At 38.4% G+C, this 15,386-nt stretch overlaps 2 protein-coding genes across 3 annotated transcripts; both read left to right on the plus strand.

Annotated features, from left to right (window-relative positions):
- Positions 1-1,535: 1,535 nt before the first annotated feature.
- LOC148060797 (microtubule-associated protein 1S-like) lies at positions 1,536-12,259 on the plus strand. Of its 2 annotated transcripts, none has more exons than XM_087780211.1 (10): positions 1,536-1,719; positions 3,411-3,506; positions 5,160-5,242; positions 6,428-6,565; positions 6,879-7,368; positions 7,449-7,535; positions 8,233-10,412; positions 10,503-10,638; positions 10,712-10,932; positions 11,555-12,259. In XM_087780211.1, the coding sequence occupies exons 1-10, from the start codon at positions 1,569-1,571 to the stop codon at positions 11,708-11,710; spliced, it is 3,738 nt and encodes a 1,245-aa protein (XP_087636337.1). In that variant the 5' UTR covers positions 1,536-1,568; the 3' UTR covers positions 11,711-12,259. The 2 variants fall into 2 exon arrangements, with proteins under 2 accessions (XP_087636337.1, XP_087636338.1); XM_087780212.1 differs by having other exon boundaries at positions 3,411-3,500.
- Positions 12,260-13,402: 1,143 nt separating this feature from the next.
- LOC148060798 (growth arrest and DNA damage-inducible protein GADD45 beta-like) lies at positions 13,403-15,084 on the plus strand. The gene is made up of 4 exons (XM_087779397.1): positions 13,403-13,488; positions 13,658-13,759; positions 14,015-14,237; positions 14,980-15,084. Exons 1-4 carry the CDS (start codon positions 13,445-13,447, stop codon positions 15,082-15,084), a joined length of 474 nt encoding a protein of 157 aa, XP_087635523.1. The 5' UTR covers positions 13,403-13,444.
- Positions 15,085-15,386: the final 302 nt, after the last annotated feature.

Here is a 15,386-nt window from a genome sequence, read left to right on the forward strand (position 1 = left end):
GTCATTTTTCGTTTGTTATCATTTTAATTGTTTTAGTTGATTCAATGGGATTTCCATGGAAGCTGGTCAATAAATAAACTTAACAAACCATGAATCTCGACTTTTGTGTATTCAAAATTCTTTTTTGTAAATATATATTGTCACTCCATTCAAGAATAACATCTGTTTTTGACACCTGGTGAAGACAGCAATATTAACCGCCAATAGTACCATGAATTACAAGTGTCAGTACAGTAATGTGAATTTGTAAAACGTGGCGGTAGGAACGCAGAAACAGTTTTGTAAAAATGACCCAAAAACATAATACTACTAACGGTTTCAAGAGATTAAAAAATGGAAAGATTAAATAATTCCGATATGTAATGGATTCATCTAATTAATCTGTTTTTTACTACATAAGAAAAAAACATCTCAAATTAATTTATCGTGAATCGTGATCGTTATCATCAAGATTAGATATATGTATAATAAAGCACAAATAATGTAATCAATTCATCGCACCCCTAATAACCAAGTGTTCAAATGTAATACTCACTAAACTTGGCTGTGACTATAGATGGCTCCAAATACAAACACTAATAGGCTTAAGTTTCAGATTTCTGAACTTGATTTGAAAAGAAAACAAACGACAAAATCAGAACAAAAGCACATTTGTAACACTCTGGTGAATGTTCATGTGAATGAATAAATATAAATGGATATCACTCAGTGTTTTATTACTTCATATACTAATATAATCTATATAATACTGTTCATTCATTATGGTCGTGGCTGTAAAAAAAAAAGAACAAATGAACAACACGGACAACTTATCAAGTTCGTTTGCCAAGATTTCAGAAAAGATTCTTCCACTCTTCGTCCAGCGTCGACGCTTTAGACCAGTTTCTGCAGAAGCGATAGTTTTTGGATCGACATCGATTGCTTTAGTTTGTTTCGCCTGTTTAACCAATCACTGCCTTAGACTGATGTTCGACCCGCCCACTTCATTTACATACTGACAACAAAATGTCAAAATGTCAACATGTCAAAATGTATAAATACCTACATACAAAGAAGACAAGAATTTTAAATAAACGTCGAAATGTATAAATGACAAAATGTGTATTTATACGTAGAATAGCTCCATTCTTTGACAAACATTAAATAAGAAGTAATTTATTTATTTTGACATTTTTACATATTGGTATTTATCCAAACATTTATTTATACATTTTTAACGTATTTATATACGTTGTTACGTATTTAAACATGTATTTAAACATTTATTTATACATTTATTTATACATAAGTAATTTATAGTCCTTCGTAAGAATGTATTTGATATGTCATCTTTTTTTTTATATCTTTCGTTAAAATAGTTTCATTAGATTAGATTATATATACTGTATTAATCCCTCTGAAGATCTCCTTCGGAAAATGAGTGCGTTTGAAAAAATACGCATCATTAAGAACTTCATTGACTCATAAATGCTAAACACCTAAAAAAAATTAAAATGAATCATCGATTCTTGTTTTCACTTCTGCTGCATTCCTGCACAGCCCCCCCTTTCAATGACGTCACAGCCAAGATGGCGTCCGGCCGGCTGCTGCTGAGGAGGGAGGACCAGGAGGAGCCCGGACTCTCCGCTGCCTCCGCGGACCTTCACTCCGTCCTCATCGTCGTGGGTCGCACGTCTCGTCTGTCCCACCCGGTCCACATCTGCGAGGACATCCAGCGAGGTAAATAAAAAAACACCTTCATCACATTGTAAATATCCGCGGATGAATATTCGCGCAGTGATGAAGTGATGCTGCGAGGGTTAGTTACTCATCTGTGGATGCGTCATCAGCATCTCCTTCCACGCGTGTTATCTTCCTGGATGTACTGTGAAATGTAGCATCATGAGGAACAATGTGCAGCACTTTAGTGGAGCTTGACAGTGTGGACTGTGGGAGAACACTCTGTCCACTCAAGGATGACAAACAGAATTGATATTTATTTCAAGTACCATCTTAGATGCGAGGTGTGGGGAATCCCAGCTGTCACTTGAAGGTGACGTTAGATATGTGTGAGTTATTGATATGGAATCAAAATAAGAGGGAGCACTCGAGAGATAATCCTGAGGTAATCTGTAACCCCCACATCATCTTCCAGCTTCATGTGCAGTCAGTAGCATCACCTTCAATACTTAACTACTACTGGACCTATACTAACATGTTTATTTGTTTATTTTGAATTAATATCAACCACGCTCCTTTTCAATCACTAAAAAAAACCTATTATTTTTGGTTACTTGACCAATGTTTGGTTACAACTCAAATAAATGTTTGATAATTTTGTTTCTTTGATTATTGTTTCATAATGGTTTGATAATTGTTTTATTACTGATCAACAATTTGATTATAGTTACATTATTTACTTTCAACTCGAATTCTTAATACAGTTGGTAATTGATTACAGTTTAAATTGTTTTATTATTGCTGAAATTTGAATATTATATATATATATTGAATATATTTGAATGCCTTTAGAAATGGTTATATTATAGTTAAAACTTGTTTCATTATTACTGAAATGTGTTTAAATACAGTTGAAAATTGTTTGATTATATTGGAAATTTGTTTGATTATTGCGGAAAATTGTTTGAATCCAGTTGAAAATGGTTTGGTTATAATGGGAAATTGTTTGATTATAGTGGAAAATTGTTTGATTATAGTGGAAAATTGTTTGATGATTGCTGAATTGTGTTCGAATACAGTTAAAAATTGTTTGATTATTGCTAAAATCCGTTTGATTATTGTGGAAAATTGTTTGATTATAGAGGAAAATGGTTTAATTATTGCTGAAATGTGTTTGAATACAAGTAAAAATTGTTATATTATAGTTGAAAATTGTCCGATTATTACTGAAACGTGTTTAAATACAGTTGAAAATTGTTTTATTATAGTGGAAAATGGTTTAATTATAGTGATTTCTTTTTGATTATCGTGGAAAATTGTTTTATTATTGCTGAAATTTGTTTGAATACAGTTGATAATTGATTGATTATATTGGAAAATTGATTGATTATTGCAGGACTCTGTTTGATTACAGTTGGACATTTTTTGGGTAAAGTGTTTGAATAAAGTCAATAATCTTTTGATTACATTCAATTGTTAGATATTTTTAAATTATAGGTTAATTACATCGTAATTGTTTGATTAAAGCTGAAAATAGTTTATTTAATGTAAAATATTTGTATTACAGTTGCTAACTATTTGATCACAGTTGCAATAGCTTGATTGTTCATCTAAGATGTGTACAAAACAATGTCATTGTCACATGTTTTTCAATAATAATAACTTATTACATTATTATGCACTTTCAGTGTCTTCTGATGAATAAAAGTGTTTCTTTCATGGTCTTAAACACCTGTGTTTTATATCCGCAGGCATCCGGTGTTGGGATGTGGACCTGAATTCTTGTGACATCAACGTTTACCTGCAGGAGTTTCTCGCTCATCACACTGCGTCCTTCAAGGGTGCCGGTTAGAATCCCAGTTCTGTCCGTCTCCGTGAAGTCACTGTGTGTCTGTAGACTGCTTTCCTGGGTCAACGAGGCTACAGGGGAGGAAGGAAGGAAGGAAGGAAAGTGAATGGCTGTTAAGTTATTGTTAAAAAGGGTGTGTCCTTTCGCAAACACTGAAGATCAAATTTAGAGTGGATTGAAATTTGGTAGAAGTAGTTATAAATTAGCACTGAAAGACAGGGTTGATCATTAGATATAAGATACATTTCCCAGACACGTTTATTTGCAAAGTCAATTTAAATGAAATGCTTAATTATTATCTTTCTTTAGCCATATTTTATAATGCAATGTTTGGGGGTGAACTTATGGTTATTTGATAGTATTTCATTTATCCTGTAGTGTTGCTTAAAACCCACATTAAAATTAATTTAAAATGGTTTGATAATGAAAAATCTATCATCTAAACAGATGTGTATCCTATATTTTGACAAAAAAACAGAATTTTTATTTCTTACAAAACATAATTTTAGGATTTAAAAACGTTTGTTATGATATATTATTAAGTTCACCACAGTTTAAACACAAGATAAATAAATGATGGACAAACATCACCCGAACAACAGCAAGAGTTAGATTTAAATCACATAAATAAATAAGTGGTGCCTTGAGACTCAAACTAAATCATATACATCTGAATTGATTGATTATTCTTCATGCAGTATTTATGTGAGATCGACCTATCGTACTAATATAAATGAATTCAACAAATATGAATGATGGAAGCAGAAGAAGCGGACGGCAGTTTAAGAGAAGATGATGAAATACAAATGAATAACCACAGTGTTATTTAATACTTAAGTGATGACTGAAGGCAGCAGCAGTGTAACTGCACTTGTCTTTGAGTGTGTCCTCGAGCTCTTGTCCACTCCTGATACTTAAGCAAACATAGCATCTCATCCTTCGTCTGTCCTTCTGACTCAGCTCTTCCACTCCTCCTTCCTCTTTCTCTCTTTGAAAGTCAATCCGTTCATCGTTAATTGTCTACGTTTTGACCTCATTTCTGCTTTGTGTGCATTTTCCCAACACTCCTCCATGACCTGGGGCCTCATGTACTAAGAGGTTTTACGCACAAAAAACGTGCTTAGCCACCTTTAAGTCAAAGTCCATATGTATATACAGTATATACTGAAATACTGAAAAGAGCGGTAAAAAGTACATGATTCCCGCAAGGTCTGTAGGTCGCGTACGCCCGGATCAGCTGCTCAGATGCACGTCAGCCTCACTAGTCACGTTGAGATGTTCACATCAGAGTTACATTAACCATCAATATTGATCATAAATTAACACACAGTAGTTGTAGTTAAACAAGTTAATGTTCTCATTCACCAAATTGATGATCTGTATATCGATCATTTTATAATGAATATTTTAATCCGCTTTTCATTTGTTTGTTCTGATCACGGGGAGAAAAACGACAAACTCTGGTTCATTTAAATATGATTTAAATATAAAAATGAGGACGTGTCATCCATCTGAATATTTTTGTGCTGCGCCATCTTCTGGATTTCAGTTTCCAGAGATATTTAGTAGAAGATCTACGAACATCTTAGTACATGAGGCCCCTGCTCTTTGGCTAAAGTCCTCCTCACTCCGTCTTATCGTTTGCCTGCAGGACAGAAGTGTCTTCGCCACCATGGCAGACTGTTGGACATTCAGGTGTTGATCGGTCCACAACAAGAACAGGTTCACTCAGAGGTGAGACTGAGAACAACTGAATGTTTTGTATGAAGAATATTTGCCTCTAAACCAGAGTTTAAATTTGATCAAAGTTGCTCTTATTTTACAGACATTTTTTTCTACATCACTGGCTGTGAGTGGCTGTTAAGTCTAAAGGGATGTCTGCCACCGAGACACTCGCCCATAATTAAAGTCATTTATTTGACAGTTATCACTGCAGGATTAACACAAAATGTGCGATTGCTTTTCTCCTTTTTTTTCCAAGATACATTTATTGCCTGACTGCTCAACATTACTGTCAATCGTTGAGCTAAAATAGGAGACAAACGAAATACAGATTAAAATTGCAACTTTATATTATGGCAGGAACACTAATATAAATATGAATATTAAAGAGATTAAATCTCTGATTTATTCGATATTTACAAGAGCAATCTGTTCATTTGAGTTAGTCTGTTGCTCAAAAATGTGCACATAGCCTTCTAACTATTATTTTTTTTAACATTTTAAAAACTCTAAAACTTGCACTGCAACTTGCGCTCAAACACAAAATAAATAACCCTAATGCACATGTCAAATCCTTTCAGGGGTGACATTTTAATCAGTAAGGTTTACTTTCATTAATAAAGATCTAAAAGATTAATTTGGCTTTTTTTGTAGTGTAAGTTTTTGGTTTATTAAGACGGGAAGCAAAACATTGATTTATAGAAATGTTTGCATATAAGATACGTATCACGATACAAGGACATTGATACGATATATTGCGATATATAGTGATACTTTATGAACGAGGATATATTTGTAGTAGTAGAGTGTGGAGTACTGGAGTACTTGACTCTGGTGTTGCAGAATTTACAGAACACATGACAAGTCGTAACTACTTTCATTTATTCTGAAACCTAAATATGTCCAAAACATCAGCTTTAAAAGATGCTGGAGTCGACTGTATCCTCTCATCCCCAGTCATCACCAGGATATTTAACGGTGTATCTATATTTTCTGACACCCCTATCAGTAATTACATATTTGTATGTTTAGATGTTACCAAATGCCTGATTTATTTTTCCTCATGAGGAAGACGTCTTGAAGTGTGTTTTTGTTTTTTACTATAGTGCTCACTGCTGACACTACTGATCATTTCAGGACAAGTCGCTCCCTAACTGTGCAGTAATGAGGTCCCACGTCTCTTTCTGGTCTCGGCAGGTCTCTGCGCTGCTGTCCCGGCGATCATGTCGTAAGCTGTTGATCCTGACGGGTGAGAGTTTGGAGGAGAGCGGGGAACTCGTTCTCCAGCGAGGGACCTTCTCAGCGAACCACCTGAAGCTAATCCTGACTGAAGCGGTTCGCGATGTTTCTTTTTTTTACTCACACACGACCTGTCACGGTTGCTTTATAACAGGCGTGTCCAAACATTTTTCAGAAGAGGGACACATTTGATGACCTGAAAAACCAACCAGGGTTAGAAGTTCGTCCTGAAAAAGTGTCCATATCTTCGATGTTCTGATCCAATTCTATAGTTTGTAATGGAGGCCGCATTATACTTACTCAAGGGCCACAGATTGCTTTGGATATGCCTGCTATATAATGTCAATCTAATCTTTGCCAATTATGTAGTACTTTCTTAATAAACACTAAAGAGATCTTCTGTCTTCAGTTCACAGATCAAGATGCTTCTTCATCTCCATCGTCCAAGCTCCACCTGACTCTCAGCTGTCCAGAGGTAGGTCAGTGGACCCTCCTGGAGAACCAGGACCCTTACACCCTCAGCGTCAACCCCCCGGCGGTGCATTCCACGATGGCCGCCATTGGCGACTTCACCTCCTGTGTCTCCGGCGTCCTCTGTCCCCCGTCTCCCTTCGAGCTCCTGCCTCCGCCGACCACCGTGGGCTTCCTCAAGTTGTCGCGGCCGTGCTGCTACGTGTTCCCGGCGGGCAGCGGAGACTGTGCCTTCTTCGCCATCAACGGCTTCACGGTGCTGGTCAGCGGCGGTTCGGACCCGCAGGCATGTTTCTGGAAGCTGGTGCGACACCTTGATCGCATCGACGCCGTTTTATTGACGCACGTCGGGACGGAAAACCTGACCGGCGTCAACACCTTCCTGGAGAGGAAGGTGGCGGAGATGGAGTTGAGCTCGGATATCAAAGGTACACGCTTTGAGTAACAGTACGGCCGACATTTATTTAAACTTGTCATGTTTTATTTATATTCTCTTGCATCTGGCCAGAGGATTCATCGAGGAGACTCATTTCTCCCGAATTAGGAGTTGTGTTTTTCAACGCCCCCAACAGACTGGAGGTGGAACTACAACCATGTGAGTAATTTATAACGATAAAAGAATGAATGAATGTTTATGTTAGATCGGTTCTATATAATATTTAATTATTGTTTCTGACTCTACGAAAGGGAACCAGTGCCATCAGAATATCTAATGATTTAATTAAACATATTAAAACTTTGAATTTCCTTGAATGTAAATGTTTTTTTAATCATTTAATTATATGAATTATAATTTCTTTATTTAGAGGTTGAATTTGTTTTATTGAATAGTTGAAATTAATATTGTGTGCATCGAAATGTTGATTTATTTTATTAATACATTTTTTTTTTTCTTTAAACATAGATTTTATTAATAACAAGTAGCCTTTAAATCCAATGTAAAATGTATTTGATTTAAAAGGCTTCAAATGTTTAAAATGATTAAATTTAGAAAAATATTTGTTTAATCATAGGATTTAGAAAATAAAACTATGTGTAAATAATCATTTGTCTTGAGAATATTCAATATTTAATTCCTTTCAAACCTTTCAAAAACTTATGATTGATTTTCATTATTTAATAAAGACTAACATTTCTATAAAGAATAAAGTTAAACATTTGAAATGTTAAATACAATATTCAGATGGAACTGATGTATTTCCGTAGACTCCACCCGGTGTTAACCCAGTGTTATTGCAGGGCATGACCCTGAACCAGAACATATATTGATAATTTTTCGAATCATTCCTCAGGCAAGGACAACATTGTAAGGAGCACAGATCAGGCAACGTCCACTCTGCAGCTATTAAAGAAGTTAAACATCAAACCACAACCCATGTTTCGAATGGCACCGGTCGAACCAATCACGCTGTTCCAGAAGATGGGAGTGGGTCAGCTTGACTTGTACATCCTAACCCCGGGCAAGAACAGCCAGGAGTGGCAGACGTTCCTTCAAAAGTGGCCTGATGTTGGGGCGTCCAGCTCGCAGGCTCTTCCTCTCACAGCCCTGACCTCGGTGTCGGCGTTGCTGGTGTGGCTCCCTGCGAGTCCGCAGGAGAAGGTGGTCCGAGTCCTGTTTCCCGGCGCGACACCGCAGGCTAAACTCCTCCAGGGGCTGGAGAAGCTGAAGACCCTTCCCTTTCTTCAAAAACCAACGGTGACCAGCGAAGAACTGGAGAGGATGATGGAGAACAAGCCAGTGAAAGAAACAAATCAAACAAAAAAAGAAGGCAAGGAGGCAAAAGAAAAGGGGAAGTTGACGAATGGGGTTGATAAAAACACATCAAAAGAAAGTGGCAAAAAGAAAAAGTCGGTAGACAAGAATGTCCTGAAGAAACCTAGTGCCAATGATGGGAATAAAGAGGAGAATGGAGAAGCAAGGAACCATAAAAAAGAGTCGTCGGTTGTCAAACCCAAAAATGAAAACAAGAAGAAAAAAGAAGTGAAAAACGACTCAAAGGCAGGTCTGAAAAAAGCAAAGAAACCGTCAGGAAATGAGGCCAATGAAGATAAAAAGGCATCTCCGAAGACAAACGACTCCACAAAGAGAGCGAAGACGAGCGGAGAACGTGTCGAGAATCACAAGGATCAGAGAGGATCTGAGGGGGTTACCCGTCGTTCTACAAAGTCTAAAGATGTGACTGGAGATACCCAGAAACTGAAGGATGAATTCACTGGAGACGAAGGATCTCTGGCAGAGAAGGAAAAGCTGAAAAGTGACAACGACGGAAGACGGGAAGAGAAGATCAAGGAGGAGGTTTCCTGCAGCTCGGGAGTATTGGGAGGTGATGTAGAAGACGTGGTGTCACATAATCTGGAGCAGGAAAGACCTAAACCAGAGAAAGTGCTGGGATTTCCAGCTCCCTTGAATAAAAAAAGTGACTCTTCAGCTCAGCTGGATCTGACCCCGACTGAATACACGCTCCTGGATGGAGCTTTGAGGAGCAACGCGTCATCGCGGTCGTCTCCAGAGAACCAGGTGGCGGCGAGTCTCGACGAGCCGACGGTGGAACAGACGTCGCCGGAGTCGCGGGCCAACAGCGCCGGTCACACGCCGTACTGCCTGTCGCCGGACGACGTGTGGTGCAACAGAGCCACGCTGAGTCGACTGCAGATGAGCGACGCGGAGTCCGGCGACGTCCAGCAGACCTCGCCGAAACAAGGTGAGGGTCAGGTCCCGCCGAAGTGTACTCCGGACGGTCATTCAAGGGAGAAGCATCTCAGCTTCCTCTCGCTCGGTCCGCTCAAAGAGGTGGTTTCGGATCGTTCGCCGTCCGTTGCCACGACCACGACGCACTCGATGCCGGCCGAGGTCAGCTCTCCGCAGTCCACCGAAGTCGACGAGTCCCTCTCCATGTCCCTTGAGCACGGACCGTCCTCTGTGAGCCAGAGAGAGACCGAGGACAGCGTTCACCTCTCCAACGGTAGCCATTATGTTCCGATCAGCTTACCGATTAAGAAGCCCCCTCGGTCCTTGGGTCAGGGGTCAGAGATGGGGCGTCCCTCGGCTCCCGGAACTCTTCATTTCGGGGCTTCGACTCATGACGTGGACCTTTGCCTGGTGTCCCCCTGTGAGTTCAAACATTTAAAAACGCTCGACTCCAGCTCTGGTTCAAATCACCATGGCAACAACAACAACAACCAGAAGGACTTGTCGCCCAGTGAGACCAACGCCCCCGCCTGCACGGAGGACTTTCCCTCGACGACGGCCGACGGAGTCCTGGACTCGGATGACGATGAATCCTGTACTGAGCCGATAAACTCCCCCCGTGATTTGAGAACCAGTCGGGCTCTGCCGCCAGATCCTCCTCCTGCTCCACTCAGAGATGGCCCTCCTTTACCCCCCAACCCTGACACCACCATGCCGGTCCCCTTGTCCGACTCAGATGGGAAGAGAGCAACGTCCGGCAGCGTCCGAGTGAGAAAGAATGCGGTACGTTTCTTTGTTTTAATTCATCATATGAGTCTTGAGGTAAAATTAAAAACAAATTAAGAAAACTCTTGTTTGTTGATGTCATACCAGGTTCCGGATGGCTCACAAAAACCAAGCACGGGAAAAACCAAAACAGGAAATTCATTGGGGTTTACCAAGAGCAAAAAGGACAGCTCTGCAGCCACACGGATCAAATCAGTACCAGCGAAATCCTTACCCACTCCAGGTCAGTTTCAAACGTCCAAAAAATTTCATTTCAAGAGCATCATCAGTAGCTCTGGTCCTCTCCTCTTGTCTAGAGTCCAAGTCCACCTCGTATGCAGAGGATTTGAGTATATTCGTGGATCTGGCGTACATCCCCTCTGGAGCCTCCTCACCTACGGTCACTGTGGACTTCTTCAAATGTGTTCGCTCCTCCAGCTACATCATCAGTGGTGACAGCACAGAGAGGGAGGAGCTTCTAAGGAGCCACCTTGACTTCCTCTTGGAGGGAAAGTCCACCTGGTCTGAAGCAATGCAGGTAGAGTTCAAGTCTGCTATTATGGAAATAGAAAAAAAGATTTTCTGTTGCAAGGCTCTTATATACAATATTAAATAACTGATGTTAACAAAAAGTTGCGATCGCATAATAAATAAAAAACAATAAATAAAGCAATAACATCATCACTAACCGTTTTTCGACGTCTTGACGGCCACTGGGCATCGAAAAATACAGTTTAAAAAGTAATACAATTATATAACACGTTATAATTATTATGTTATTATCACAATATCTTTTAAATAATTCTTATTTAACATATATTTTGTAGGAAACAGGACTCCCATCAGTATGTGTGAATGGCTGTCAAAGCGCTTTGTGACCCTGGTCTAGAAAGGCGCTATATAAATAGAGATTATTATTATTATTATTATTATTATTCATTAAATTAAATTGAAGTAAATTAATTAAAATTACCTTTAAGAAAAAATATGTAATACATTAAAAACAGACAACTTTTTCAACCTAAATCAGGCTTTTTGAAATTGTGTTTCTATGTTTTATGCTAGTATATACTATATGAGTATATATATATATATTTGTATAAGTTAATAAGCTGTGTTAAAATGTGTTGTCCTCACCAGTAATTCTTCTCAAACTCCAGGTGACGGTGATCCCTACGTTTGAGTCTGCCTGCATGCAGGAGTGGTACCAGCAGACTGTGGAGCAGCAGAAGGAGCTTGGAATCATCATGTTGGGCTCAAACAGTACTGTCGCGATGCAGGATGAAACTTTCCCAGCCTGCAAGATAGAGTTTTGAAACATTCTGAGATATATTTTAAGAAAGGTAACAAGACAATGTAAAATCTGAGTGGAAGTTAATTCGGGCACATTGGATGTACCTTCTTGTGAGTTCCTGATGCACTTAAGAAAACCCTTTCCGGCCAAGGAATTAAAAAAAAAAAATTAAGATTGTTGCATGAATTAGTTTGACCTATGACCCTGTGTGGAGCAGGTGAGGACACCACAGTTGAAGCATGATATTCTCATGTGATAGCCAAACAGCTTATAGCACTTGAAGTGTGGTTTGAGTCTATAAAACTTGAGCTTGTGTTGTTAAATGTGAAAGGAAAAATGACCAACTTAAAAGCTTTTAATGTGTCCAATTAGCAGGAACAACCAAGCATTTAGTTTGAGCCAACTATGATTAACACAAGCAAGATATGTGATGTGAGGTGTACTGTGTAATGTACTTGTTGTTCCACAATGGCTTCACTGTTACCATGGCGACTCAAAGACTGTCGGTGAAGATTACTACACCTGAATGTACAATGATATGAAAGTAGTTGAATAAAATCCATAACAACCACGTGCTTTTTATTATAGATAGATATAGATAGATAGAACTTTATTGATCCCTCTGGATCCCTCTTTGCGCTTGATGGAGTCTCCATCAAGCGCAAAGAGAGAGGAAGATCGTTCCAGAGCAACAGCCTGGAAGGATTGCAAGATGACACAAACTAAGTCTAACGATAAAGAACATAGATGAAAGAAAAATTAACAAAGACAAAGGATACAAAGATGGAATAGAATAGAATAAAATCATCTTTTCACTCCACTCCTGCCCCCAAACTCGGAATTAAACAGTCGAATAGCACGAGGAATGAATGAGTCCCTGAGTCTATTAGTGTTGCATCCTGGAAGAAGCATTCGTGCTCCACCTGCTTCTCTGCTCACTGATGACAGTGTTCGGAAGCATTTGTCATCATCCATGATGGACAGTAGTAGGGCCAGTACTTTGTACCACTTGTGTCAACCACATCTTCCAACTAATATCTTGATAGAGAAGCATAACTTCCACTCCAAATTCCTGAGTTTCTAAAAAAGTTCCTCCAGAACAATGTTACTAGGTTAAACCTCACCTGTGTCAATGCTGCATTTAAACAAGGATTTTTCACATTGTATTGTATACGTTGTATTTATAGTCGCAAAAAATGTTTTACTTTTAGCCACACATTCCTAATGTAACTATCCTATTATGTACGTGTGTCTGAATTTTTTTTTCTAACTGAGACCTTTGCACCTGCTGTATCTTTATTTTATTGCTATTAGAAATTAAGTTCACACCCATAAACACAGGATTAATTAAGTAAAAACGTTCCCATATTTTTATATATAATACACAAGCAGCAACTGTGCAAGCTAGCTAGTTAGCAACACTGTCACAACATTAGCTCAACTATTCTTTAAGTAACTTACAGATGTGCTTCCTTCTTGCAGAATCAACGTAGATCCACTTTTGGAGTAACTTTGACGTTCATTCTTGTTAAAAAACAACAACAACAAAAAACAACAAAACACGTCAAGTGTCTCAAAGGTACATTACGTTCAGTTCAGAGCGGCACCGTTGACGTTGTAGCTCCGCCCACAATCAAAGGCAGGTATGAGTGAGTTTCAGTTCAGGTCAGGATTCAACACACACTGCTGCACATGATGGTCAGCGAGGATTTAATACTTGAAACCAAGAGGATTTTATTGCTTTACACGTGCAAACATGATCCCCGGTGAAGCATTTTGCTCCAGCGCTGTTGAGAACAGGTAAGTTTTACATTTATATTGAAACGTTTCTCCAAAGTAAACTGTTGATCTCAAATGCAATCGATCCATCCCATAATTAAACAAGTATTTAAATTCATTTTTATCTTTTGTCACCTGCATTCAACTTCAACTTTAAATGAACTTCATTTCCTTGTCTGTCTGGTTACAGGTTGGCTTCTATGGATATGGCTGTTGAGGAGTTACTGATGACAGCCCAGACACAGGACTGTCTCACTGTTGGCATCTATGAATCAGCTCAACTTCTTTCTGAGTAAGTTATGCAATAAACATCATTATTATCTTTGGATCTGCACACACTGTCCTCACTGTTACACAAAAATGCAAAACCACTGATGGTCAAATTTAAATGAAGCATGAAAACATACCTGTTTTAAGAAATAGTTTTTGTTACACAATTAAAAATCAAAGAGTAATTTTATTAATGCTAACAACAATGATTTTGTACATGTCAATGACAAATCCAGAGGTTCAGCACTAAGTAGCATCACTGCTTTGACTTTCTTAGAGACCCGGACAGTGTAGTCATGTGTGTGCTCGTGACGGACGATGAGGACGAGGACGACGTGGCGCTGCAGATCCACTTCACTTTACTCCAGTCTTTCTGCTGTGATATGGGCATTACAATCCTACGGGTATCTCGTGGTCAGCGGCTCCAGCAGCTTCTGTGGTCAGTGGACTTCAACAGGAACGAGGAAGAGCACAGTGACTTCAACTGTATGCTGGTGACGGTAGGTTTTCTTCTTCCGGCCTGTTTGTTATATAACAAGAGCACTTGTTGTTCTACATTTGTGCTTCTTTCTTTGAAAGTTGTCTTTTGTGTCTTGTCAAATTGTCTTCCTCTATGTTTAAGATCTTCTACTATGTACTTCCACACACTTTGTGAAGTCATCAAATGTTTTACAAAAGCACATTGTGTGAATATCTTAACAAATAATACTCTTCTCTTCCTCCAAAAAAAAGATATGGACAAGTCCGAGTAATAATTTATAATAATAAACTTTATGTTTTGATATTATTATTAAGCTTTCAGAATATATTACCAAAATGTTTAGTTAATGAAAAGTTGTTTTTTGAAATATGACCATAACCTTGTAAATTTCACCTTTTATCTCAAAGTAGTTCTTAACTTTGATAGAAATCAAGTTGGATATAATATGTATTAGACACTTTTAAACAAAGAAAATACTTTTAAAAAGACAGAGTTAGGTACTTATTTTATTTAATAATATTTATTTGATTATCGTTGACACTAAAAGACAATCAAATAAAAAGGACAAAAAGCACATGCTATATTTAAAGAGAGTCAATGAGCATCATCTGCTTCTATAGATGGAGCAAGAAATATGGGACACCCTGGAAAGGTGGCCTAATTACATCTACAATTTAAAAAGACAACAAACAATTCACTTGGATCTTTTGTAGTTGAGCTTGGGAAAAGAAAACTAATGTGAATTATTTTTTTACCTTCAGAATCAACAGGGCGACCACTGCAGGCTGCAGGAAGTCCTGAGCTACTGTCAGCAGAGACGGCGAGAAAACCAGTGGGTACCAGAGTTGGTCCTTCAGGAACCCTGACACACATGTCATAATTTTGTAAATATTGTTAATGTTATTATTTTTATTTATGCTTATTAATTGTGTGTTGATGAAAATAAATGATTTATAGAAATGACTGATGAGATGTTAAGTCTGTGTGTCTGACTAACTAGCTAGAAGTTTCGCTATCTATCAGTTTCTTTTACAAGTTCTGTCACAAGCTAGCTTAATATTAAGTAGCACTTATAATTTAGCATATCTCTAGCTAACTAGCTACTAAGCTAATATTGCTTCATACTTTTAAAAAGGTAAGCTACACCATAATAAAACTGACTCTTGAA

This window comes from Callionymus lyra, chromosome 18 (assembly GCF_982586985.1).
Source record: "Callionymus lyra chromosome 18, fCalLyr1.hap1.1, whole genome shotgun sequence".
NCBI lineage: Eukaryota > Metazoa > Chordata > Actinopteri > Syngnathiformes > Callionymidae > Callionymus > Callionymus lyra.